This window comes from Pyxicephalus adspersus, chromosome 12, assembly GCF_032062135.1.
Source record: "Pyxicephalus adspersus chromosome 12, UCB_Pads_2.0, whole genome shotgun sequence".
Lineage (NCBI taxonomy): Eukaryota > Metazoa > Chordata > Amphibia > Anura > Pyxicephalidae > Pyxicephalus > Pyxicephalus adspersus.
In genome coordinates this window covers 33,173,426-33,185,281 of record NC_092869.1, presented here as the reverse complement: position 1 = coordinate 33,185,281, position 11,856 = coordinate 33,173,426, and the positions used below count along the sequence as shown (strand labels likewise).

Below are 11,856 nucleotides of genomic sequence, written 5' to 3'. Positions count from 1 at the left end.
GTGTACAGAGAAAAGAGGACCGGTCCAAGGACTGACCCTTGGGGAACACCAACAGGGAGGGTATTTGATCATTAAATATAATGGTAGATAAATAATGATGTCTCGGGGCACAAAACTGATAAATTTGATTGTTTGATAGATTCTATATTTTTTTATGTATAAGATCTTATAACAAACATTTGTCACAGACAAGGAGGAGGAAAACGTACCTTACTCCCACAGCCAATGGGACACTTTTTCATTGCCCGACACACCAGATAATGGGCAATGCAAGTTATCCTATGCAATGCAAGGCTCATATTTATGCATTGAAGAAGGGATTCTCCAACAGCTGTATGGGACGAGTCTAGCAAAGCAAAAGCAGAGCACCAACAACCGTGGGAGAATTAAGTATAGTAAGTTTTATGTCAAAATTATTATCCCTTAGAAAAACAAGGTATTAACCCTTAGGCTGCACACACACTTGCAATATTGTCGTTGGAAAGGATCTTTCATGATCCTTATAAGACTGCACGATTCATGAATAAGCGCTGTACATAAGGCACGGTTCTGCTCTATGTAGAGGGGAGGGGGGGAACGACGGAGCAGCACACCACTGTGCTCTGTCCCTTTTTAGTTCCATTATGATTGTTCGTCGTTCATTGTTTGTGGACCCGCCAGGACGGATCCATGAACGACGAGCACCGTACACACGCCAGACACATGTCCAATAGTCGACTACTGGATGAGAATCATCCGACATGTGTACGTAGCCTTACAGCAAGAATGTGGACCTACTGCAAGGGAAAAAAATACTTTATTTCAGCTTTAAAAAGTCAGAGCTTTGATTGTTGTCAGGCCGTCATATTTCTTGTATGCTCTTCCTTACAAACCTACACTGCTCACATTTCTGCTGAGCAAGGGCATACAAGCATAAACTAAACCTTACACTGATCCTCCAACCCCCCAGCCGCGGTTCTGGCCGGTGCACCCACCAGCAGGGCCATGAGAAAAACCCCGCTGGGTGGGCGCACCGGCCTGAGCCATGGACTATGTCCCTCGTATGGATCGCAGACTCAGGGCGGATTGTGTCTCTGGAGTGGGCAGGTTCCGGTATCATGACTTCACTCTGGGGGAAGTTTCTTCCCCTTTGAGTGACACATGGCTCCCTGCGCATGTGCACTCTGAGTCTGTGCAAAGGTTGGGGACCACTGCCTTAGACCATTGTTTGCATTCAGATAAATTAGGGTAAGTGTTACATCATTCATCAAATATTTTTTATTGCTGGCTGTGTCCCTGGTTGGGAAACATTATACAGCAGTTGCTGCTAACTACACAAAGAACCAGTGACTGTTTGTAGTGGGTAAATGGATGGAACTATTTTGAAAGTCCAAAGTTAAAGCCTTGAGGGCCCATAAATATTTGTGTTTTACTGGAATGCATGCAATAACATGCATGTATTGCACGTCAAGTGTGTTACGGTGTAATTTATTATCAATAGCATCTCAACACATTAGCCAACGCAGAAGCAGTGCAGCTCACCACAACACATGGTAATGCACTATTGGTCATTGTGGTGAGCTGAAGCTGGAAAATGGGAGTATGTACATTTTTTTTTTTGTCTTTTTGTATGGGTTGCCTTAAAGCAGATCTAAAGCCTGCATTACTCACCTATCCCCGTTACCACACAGAGTACCGCCATCATTTTTCATAATTTCCTGAATTTTAGCCATCTTGATTAGCCGAGCTGGGATGACATAACTCCCATGCATTCCCTGCACACAAAGAAGGAGCCAGGAAATCCTGCCAGAGATCCTGGCAAGAAAAGCTGATTCTGTACGTTTGCCAGAAGCCCGGATCGATCAGGCAGGTGGAAGGGATTATTGCTGAAGGCATATCACCTGTAATAATGACTGGTCTGATCATGTAATCTGAAAAGTGGAATTTTACTTCTGCTTTAATACAACATAATGCAAAACATTTGCATTAATACAAAGCACCAAGACATATGGGTGTAAATGGGCCTGAAGCACAACAACGTGCGATTGGCCAAACTATCCTTTCAAGGAGGATCACAACCCACGCCGAAAGGGTAACTGTTTGTTTTTGCTTGGGATACCAATAAAAAACACATGAGCTGTGACTGGTGGTCCTGCATTGTTCTAATGACATCAGAAGTCTGCTCGCCTCCATAGGAGTGCACAGTGGTTGTCTCTCATTGGTTGTTCATCAATTTGCAAGGAGAATCGATGAACAACTTTGAGGGACCACTGTACTCGTCTCATCCGATGTGTGTAGCATAGCTTTAGAGGCTCCTTGCCACTGGTTGCACAAGAGGAGCCAGGTTGCACAAGAGGAGCCAGCCCCAAAATGGGGCCAGGTGGGTATTTACCTCCCAAACGGTAAGCCCGACTGTGGCTCAGGTTAAAAAAAGCCTTCTGAAAGCGGTAACCCTGAGCCAAACTCGGGGTAGCTAAAAAAAAATAAACACTTACGGACGGCGTCCTCCAGTGTCCTGCCATCCTCTGTTCGCGTCCTCTTCCTCGATCTGTCCCCCCGCGAGTGTGCTGACGTTCCCGGGAGTTCCCTGTGACATTGGCGCGTACAGCTGTCGCTAGGGACACGGCGATAATTTCAAATTGTTTTGTATTGAATGCAATACAAAATAACTGTATTGAATGCAATTCACTGAATTTTTATAAAGCAGTACACTGTCTTTCATGAAAATGTATTTTACAGTATAATAGTATGAGTATAATAAAAGTTTGAAACACAAAATCATGTCAAAGTTTTGAAATGTCTAAGACAATGAAACAATGAAGACAATGTATCGCTTTTAGACCTATAAATACAGACAGAAATGAACCACCCAGGAGCATAATGATAATAATGGTAATAAAAAACAGGATTTATATAGTGCCAACATATTATGCAGCGCTGTACAATGTCCATAGTCATTTCACTAGTTGTCCCTCAAAGGGGCTCACAATCTAATGTCCCTACCATAGTCATCCTGCAACAAAATGGGGCCAGGTGAGTATTATTTTCATTATTAATAAACTGGACTGATATAGTGCCAACATTTTATGCAGCGCTGTACAATAAATAGTATAGCAGGGTTTGTTTATTAGGGGGAACTTTACCCAACAGGGGACCCAAATCCGAACATAAACGCAGTATGTAATCTAACTCCATTCCTAATCTATACAAAACAAAGGCAGCCAAGCCTTAACATCTATTCCATTGTAAATGTAACGAATTACCGTGCACAGCTATAGAGAATAGGGGAGTTTATTCTATAACCCAAAGACCTATGAAGCCTCCAGTATGATCATGGGATGAATTGCCCCCTGTAGATCATTATGCCACTGTAGATGCCCCCTGTTGATTATGACCCCTGTAGACGCCAGGGTTAATCAATATGCCCCTGTAGAACATTATGCCCCCAGTTGATGCCCCCTGTAGATCATTGTGCCCCCCCCTTCTCTCTCTGTGTTGTTTACACATGGGTGCAGGAAGAGCATGAACTGTTCATTCCCAGCTGTCATCACGTGACGTCACAACCCCGAACCGACCAATGGCAACGCGTCTTTGAGTTGCAAGTTGTGCGACCTCGGCCTGCCAATCAAAATGCCAGAACCCAGAACTCGGGTCGGACCCATCGGAACCCCCGCAGACCGGGTCACCCTGCCAGCTCACACCGCCCGCCCCCCCCTCCTTGTCGGGGGAGAGAATGCTGGAAATACAGGGAGTTACAAGCAGTCAGGGGGTAGATATAGAAGAGTAGGAGTACTTACCTTGCCGGTAGGTCAGGGTTGCATGCAGCTATGGCTGTCCCAGGGTGAGCAGAAGCAAACCAGGCGAGGGTGAGCGGTGTCTCCTGCCGTGACAGGGAATTGCGGCCCAGACGGTGCTCCCTGGTGCAGGCCCAGCCCTGCTGCAAAGCCCCGAGCCCAGCCTGACAGCCCCCGATCAATGAAGCAGAAAATTCTCCCTCCCCGCCCCGGGAGCATTGAGGGGAAGAGGAGGCTTCACCGAGCTTCTTCCGTCTCTGCCAGCCTCGTACACAGCGACACCTGCTGGCCACATGCTGCAACAAGCACAGCTGAAAGAGAACCTGTCACCATCTCAACGACAACCTTACTATTTAATATTACCTAGCTGATGACCCGGCGTATGCAGCATTTATTTATTGCAATCTTATATTATACAGGAATCAAATAAAGCTATATTGTTAAATCAAATAAACGTTTTTTTTCTTACAGGTTTTAAAAATACAAGTACAATATACAAATTATAATGTAAAATCTTTGACAAATTGTCTATAATATTACTTTAACACAAAACATGATTATAAACAACATTTTTAGTTTTACCTCCTGGAGGCCTCATGCTGTTCTGTTTTTAGAGCTCTAGATGTAGCAGCTTTCTCACGCAGCATGGCAAGTCTTCTATTCCTGTCCTCGGGAGTTTCTTGTCTACGGTGTTGTTTCATTTTTTTTGCCTTTGATTGCACTCTGCCAATTTCCCTACGTTTTCTCGAAGGCATTACAGGGCAGAAATTTGTGAATGTGCGTCCAAAAAAACTGTAAAAATATGAGCAAAAGGCACACTGTCACTGAGCAATAGATACACACATACATACATCCAAATATAGCTCTGACATATAGCACAGCGCTGTATAAGGATCAGCAGTGCACTCATATGAGTCTGAGTCATATGTCTAGCAAGTTTGGTTGAAATGTCTCCATGCGTTTCCTAGTGATGATGGAACATAGCAAGTTTGGTTGAAATGTCTTCATGCGTTTCCTAGTGATGGTGGAACGTAGCATGTTTGGTTGAACTGTCTCAATGCGTTTTCTAGTGATGCCATACACACATACATCCAAATATAGCTCTGACATATAGCACAGCGCTGTACAAAGATGAATGGTGCACTCACATGAGTCTCAGTCATATGTCTAGCAAGTTTGGTTGAACTGTCTCAATGCATTTTCTAGTGATGCCATACACACATACATACATCCAAATATAGCTCTGACATAAAGCACAGCGCTGTACAAAGATGACTGGTGCACTCACATGAGTCTCAGTCATATGTCTAGCAAGTTTGGTTGAAATGTCTCCATGCGTTTTCGAGTGATGGTGGAACATACACACATACAATTTTATATATATAGACTAGCTGATAACCCGGCGTTGTCTGGGTATTTATTTATTGCAATCTTTTATTATGCAGGAAAATGAATCAAATAAAGCTATAGTGTTAAATCAAAGAATTGTTTTTTGTTTTTACAGGTTTTAAAAGTATAGGTAGAATATACAAAATATAATGTAAAATCTTTCACAAATTGACTATGTATGTGTGTATGTATTGCTCAGTGACAGTGTCCCTTTAACACAAAACTTGATTATAAACAACATTTTTAGTTTCACCTCCAGGAGCAAGAATAAATAAGCTCTTGGGTTACCCACCCTTGAGTAAGCAACGTTTTCTCGAAGGCATTACAGGCCAGAAATTTGTAAAAGAGTCCAAACAAAAGCACACTGCCACTGAGCAATACATACATACATGCCTACATGCAAATATACCTCTGACATATACCACAACATTGTACAAAGATCAGCGGTGCACTCACATGAGTCTGGGTCATATGTCTAGCAAGTTTGGTTGAAATGTCTCCATGCGTTTCCGAGTGAAGACATACACATATCCAAATATAGCTCTGACATATAGCACAGTGCTGTACAAAGATGACTGGTGCACACACATGAGTCTCAGTCATATGTATGGTAAGTTTGGTTGAAATGTCTCCATGCGTTTCTGAGTGAAGACATACACATATCCAAATATAGCTCTGACATATAGCACAGCGCTGTACAAAGATGACTGGTGCACACACATGAGTCTCAGTCATATGTATGGTAAGTTTGGTTGAAATGTCTCCATGCGTTTTCGAGTGATGGTGGAACATACATACATACAATTATTATATATATAGATTTTTAAATTATTTTTAGTAGTCCCATAATCTATGTACATTTAATAAAAGACTAATATATGCCTCAATAGTCTCTCTCTTAAATAGGTGTACTTATTTAGGATTGTTGCTTGAGGCTGCCATCAATGATGTGATGTCAGGAGCCCTTGCAATTTTAGAGCTGTCATTTTGTGACATTATATGGCGGCCCCCAGATAAAAATTCATTTATGAAAAGGAAAACACTGCACATGTTCATTAAAAATAAATACAGGTATTCCCTGGGTTAAGAACAACATACTGACGGCTCCTAGATATGAACAGGCTTCCCTGCTAGCTCATATGCAGGATGGAGATTAGGAGGGGAGAGGGGCGGTTTGCATGACTTGCAGAAGAAATCTATATACCGGTATATAAAATTGTATGTATGTATGTATGTATGTTCCACCATCACTCAGAAACGCATGGAGACATTTCAAACAAACTTGCCATACATATGACTGAGACTCATGTGCGTGCACCAGTCATCTTTGTACAGTGCTGTGCTATATGTCAGAGCTATGTTTGGATGTATGTATGTATGTGTGTATTTCATCACTAGGAAATGCTTCAAGACATTTCAACCAAAATTGCTATGTTCCATTATCACTCGGAAACATATAGAGACATTCAAACCAAACCTTCTAGACATATGACATATCTTTGTTGTATCTCAGTCCTGTTGAGTGTTTGCTGCTGCTTCTGTCCACCTATGTGCATTCCAAAGAAGGGTGCATGGTGCAGTTTTAGTGCGATTTCCCAGATGGTGACAACAGTGGGTAACAAGTTTTCAAACAGCTGCTAATAGTCTCCCTCAGAGGCCGGAGTGACAACACAGGAGAAAAATAGATGGGGTCAGATTACTCTCTCCCTATAACAGGAAGTGCCTGAACCAGGTATATTAATATTAACAACTGAAGTTTAAAATAATTTTTAAAAAATATATTTCAGGGATTTGGTTTACAATTCTGCCGTAGTATTGCTCAGTTCAGGACCAGGTGCTCTGGACTGAGTGGGGTAATAGTGTAAGAACAAAGCAACCGGCCAGATCCTATAGATTCACACCAACACTGTGCATTGTGAGTGTTGGGGGGGGGAAAAAAAGCTGCATTTTTGTGCATTTTGTGATTTGAGAGGTACAAATTTCTCATTGCTCAAAGAACCCAGCAACCTCTGAAGGAATCCTGAATGAGAAACACTTAAAGCGTACCTAAACTCAGAATTTTCACTTTACATAAAATGGTAGACAAGTAAAAATTCTGTTTGTGTTTTTTGTAAGTGAAAAATTTTTTAGGAAAAAACAAAAGGGGTGCAGCACCCCCCCCCTTGTTCTCGAACACCTAGGCGATCAAAAATGAATGGGAGTGCAGAGCCTCCCGAATACCTACGTCACGCATCCCGGGAGGCTCTTGAGTGTTCCTTTCATCAAAAGGGGAAAAAAATTGTTAATCTCACACATGCACAATGAGATTGTCTAAAGTTTTCCCCAAACTATGTCACCCAATCTTGGGCCTGTGTCGGTTGACTTAGGAAGAAGAACCTGGCGCGCCGTCCCGAGAATGGATATTGGGACGACGCGACGCGAGGCCCAATGTAAGAAATCCCAGGACTGCTCTGCGGGATTGAAGGTAAGTGTATTTTTTTATTTGTTTTGGGTAGTTTTGAGTTTACTTCCTCATTAAGTAGAGCTGTGTATATCTCAGGCTGGGTTTCCATGTATTCCCAAGTGGAATCCAGCAGGGGGTGCAATAAACACATGACTCTGCAGAAATTCAGCTGATCTCAGGAAATGATCTGCAGGTACTGATGGATGCTGAAATGTTTGAGAACCAGAATACACCCACTCAGTGACTGTGCCTAGGCTCAGATTATGGTATGAGTAGGCTAAAGGCAGGAGAAAGCATTTCCTCAGTCTCCTCTCACACCATAGAAAAAAAATAAATGGGAGCACAGGATTCTGCAAAAACAAACTCGATTTTAGGCATATCAGCAGGCTGAAATCCTAAATGCAGCATGTTCAAAGAAGAGCAAAGTATATTTTTCTAGAATCACAGCTGGAGGTGGAAAAGGGCGCCCATCATTCAGAGATTAATGCATGTGTGCTAATGTACATAATGGTGTGAATGTGTCACTGTCTGTATCTGTCATTTGCAACACCTATTTAATGTACAGCGCTCAGTAATAGGTTGGTGCTATATACAGTTTATTAATAATAAAATAAGGATTTTTTTTAGGGTATTTTGCCATTTGGCACCCCTGATGAAGCCGATTTAACCTCAAAGCTCCATCTAAAGCTCTGCTTATCTAATAAATGCCTCCTGACAGCTGGTTCACAAATTTCAGCTGCCGGTACAGCAAAACCCTATGGATTTCTTTGGAGCAGGAGAACAAATTGTTCCAGCAACCCCAAGCAAGAAGGGGGGGGGGGGGTCATTTGTGCTTACATACTTTGTACTTTGGTACCAATTGACATATAATAAAGTGAAGCTTCCATTAAAATCCTAATTTTTGTTACCTTATCCCATTAAACAGTGCACAGCCTCTATGCAGGAAATCATGTACTGTCACTTGGTTGTGGGTCCATGTGCTGGTATATAGTGTAGGGCACCTGCACAGTAACATGTCAGTGGGTTCTTAGGGTCTCTGTACTGCCCCCTAGAGGTGGCTTGTTCAGGTAGTTGAAATCATACATGGGGGTGGGTCCTTTAGGTTTATACATGATCACATGGGAGTGGGTTGTCTGGCCCCTGTGCTGTTACAAGGAGATGGGTTGTTCAGGTCTATGCACGGCCATGTGGGTGTGGGTCCTTCAGGTACATGCATGGTCACATGGAGGTTTGTCCTTCTAGTCCCTGCACTGCCACAATGAAAGCATCCTTATGGTCTTTGTGCTGTTACATAGAAGTGAGACCTTTTTGGCCCTGCCCTGGTAAATTCTTTTGACCTCTATCCACTCTGTGTGGATTTTTCTGACTCTGCACTTTCACATGGGGGTGGATCCTTAAACTCCATGCACGGTCACATCGAGGTGTGTCCCTCCAGGGCCTGCCACATTGGATAGGCCCATATATTCTATGTGCTTTCACATTGGGGTAAATTCTTCTTGCCCCTGCCTAGTCACATGGGGGGGGGGGGGAGTCATTTAGATCTGCCATGTACAGGTGGCCCTGTGCTCTCTTACATGGCAGTGGGTCCTATTGATTCAGGCATGGCCACGTTAGATGGGCCCTATGCTAGCACATGCAGGTAGGTCCTTCAGGTCTGTCTAATGCTGATCTGTCCACCTGACCCCTGCACTTTCACATCAATGAGTCCTATAGGTCCATAGAAGTCACATGGGTGTGGATCCTTTAGGCCATGCACAGTCACATGGAGGTGTGTCCCTCTGGGCCCTGCCTTGCCACATTGGAAAGACCTCTATAGTCTATGTGCTGTCACATTGGGGTAAATTCTTCTTGCCTCTGTCTGGTCACACAGGGGTGTCCTTTAGGTCTGTGCCCTGCACTCCCACATGGCAGTGGGTCCTATTGATCCAAGCATGGCCATGTTAGATGGGCCCTATGCTATCACATGCAGGTAGGTCCTTCAGGTCTGTCACATGTCAATCAGTCCAATGTCACATGGCAGCAAGTCCTATTGGTCCATACAAGTCACATGGCAGTGGATCCTTCTACCCCCTGCTCTTCATGTGATGCAACCTGAGGTAGGCCACACCCACCACACCTGTTACCTGAGTGTCCATTGCACACCTGGTGTCATACAACCTTGCTCCACAGTCATAATAAAGTAAATCTTTGCAGGTTACATTGCCCAGAAGAGAATTCTACGACTGCTCAGTACAGCTCCTCTTTAATCCTCCCCCCTCCTAGCTGTGACAGACAGGCCAGGAGAAGTCTCCCGTCGCCTTGGTATTAGCAGCGACCACACACGCTGCTTCTGGCGCCATCCTGCCAGTCATGTGACCCCCTCCCTCCCCACCTATTCTGTGCGTGGGAGCGTCAGAGCGAGCAGAGAGCAGCTGGCCGGTGTCCCCAGCCTCGGCCTGAGTATCTGGGCGGCAAAGAAGGAGGGCGCGTGCTGTGCACGGTGAGCGAGGCATTGTGGGTAAGAGCTGCGAGCCGTTCCTCAGCCGCTTCCTGTGGAATTTTCCAGGCGGGGGGGAGGTGGGAGCGCGCGCCGAGCTGTGAGGCAGCAGGGGGCGGGGCTTGGCAGGCGCTGGCCGCATTGCTGCAGACATGTCCGGAGAGTTGTGGTGATATCAGCCCAGACAAGTCATCATCAATTTACAGTGACTTACCGGGCTTTAGGCTCCTCTTGTGTCTAGTCACACATACAATACATTGATTCCGTAAAATAAAAATGTGGCGGGTCGATAACAATCGTAATGCCGTGCAATAAGAGGCGGTATTACACCAAAAGGTGTAAAAATCCAAATCGTACAAATATACATTACACAAATAAAATAATATCAGTGTGACCTCTTTATGTAAAATGGTGCCATTCTACCTATTTCCAACAATAAAGTTGCACTTGTAGCATTTGGATAATAAAAAATCCATGGAGGCATTAATAAAATAATAATCATATATATGTGGTACATGTCTGCATTGCATACATTTCAAAGACCCAACAAATAAAAATAAACGGTGACCTGCAGGGAATGCTGCAAGAATTGGTGTCAGCCCTGTCCAGACATGATTTGCTAAACTTCAGATCACCTCCCCCTCTACTCAGGGATTATTGTTTTGTAGTCTGAGATAGGAACAGGCCGGCTGGATTTATTTTTGCAGGATCAACAGGTATTTTTTATTTTGCAAGACACTTCCAGAGCCGGTTCATATCAGGTGCACGGTGCCTAATGCAGGAACAGGGAAAAAAATGCTTTATGGGCTCACCCCGGGGTGTACTAAATACAATTAGAATGTGTTTAAATTATGTAGTGTGGTGCCATGCAATATACTGCAGAGCAAATAATTAAAGCAACCAACAAACTCACCTATCCGTGTTCCAGCGCCAAGTGGCTCCATCTTCCTTATGTTCTTCTTCTGCTCAATCTTCAGCCATTTGGATGACATAGTTATATCATCATCCTGGCACACGTATGTCAAGCTGGGATTGCCGGGTTTCCCCAGCAACTGAAGCTGATGCTACGCATGCGCAGCTCACCTTTTAGCCAGGAGCGATCAGGCAGGTAAGAAGGATTATTGCAGAAGGGACATCGCCCGACCTTTTCTGCAATATTGTTCTGCCTGATCATACAAACCTAAAGCCTACCTAAACTCGGGACATTTTTACTTTACATAAAAAGGTAGACAACCCTTTTATTTAAAGTAAACATTTTGTTTGTTAGTGTTTTTTTTAACCTCCTGGGGGTGTTTTGGGTTGAAGAACTAAAGTCAAAATAAAAAAAAACACAATTACCTTTAACCTCCTGAGTGGTAACCCAAGTGTGGCTCGAGGTAAAAAAAAACAGCTGATAGCGGTAACCCCGAGGCACACTTGGGATAGCTAAAAAAAGATTAAAGATTTACTTGGTCCCACCGGCGTCCTCCAGTGTCCTGCCTGTCCTATCCTCTGGCCGCGCCCTCTTCCTTCGATCGGTCCCCTGACGACTTTTCTGGACAACCGCAGGGAGTTCCGGATGGCATTGTACGTACAGGCATCGCTAGGGGCAGGGAGGGAAATTCAAATTATTTTACATTGCATTCAATACAGAATAACTATTGAATGCAATACAGTGAATTTATATGTCTGAAAGTGGTACATTGTCTTTCATAAAAATGCATTTATTTATTCTAGGGTACTTGTGGGGGGAGTGTTATGATCTGGGGTACCTGTGGGGGCAGTGTTATAATTTG

General features: G+C 43.9%; 2 protein-coding genes across 4 annotated transcripts in view; one reads left to right on the top strand and one right to left on the bottom strand.

The window, feature by feature from the left end:
* Positions 1 to 9,036, bottom strand: part of ZBTB1 (zinc finger and BTB domain containing 1) — a 14,944-nt gene extending 5,908 nt beyond the window's left edge. The window contains exons 1-2 of one of the 2 annotated variants that reach the window (XM_072427475.1): positions 8,514 to 9,036; positions 4,356 to 4,565 (exon numbers count right to left, since the gene is read on the bottom strand). In XM_072427475.1, the coding sequence (XP_072283576.1) occupies positions 4,356 to 4,565; positions 8,514 to 8,620 (317 nt within the window). In that variant the 5' untranslated portion in view covers positions 8,621 to 9,036. Of the gene's footprint in view, positions 1 to 3,776; positions 4,264 to 4,355; positions 4,566 to 8,513 lie in introns of those variants that run through there. The other variant, XM_072427477.1, reaches the window with a different exon arrangement.
* Positions 9,037 to 9,710: 674 nt separating this feature from the next.
* Positions 9,711 to 11,856, top strand: part of ZBTB25 (zinc finger and BTB domain containing 25) — a 9,423-nt gene continuing 7,277 nt past the window's right edge. The window contains exon 1 of one of the 2 annotated variants that reach the window (XM_072427479.1): positions 9,711 to 10,084. The gene's annotated coding sequence lies outside the window, so the exon portion shown is untranslated. Of the gene's footprint in view, positions 10,103 to 11,856 lie in introns of both variants that reach the window. The other variant, XM_072427478.1, reaches the window with a different exon arrangement.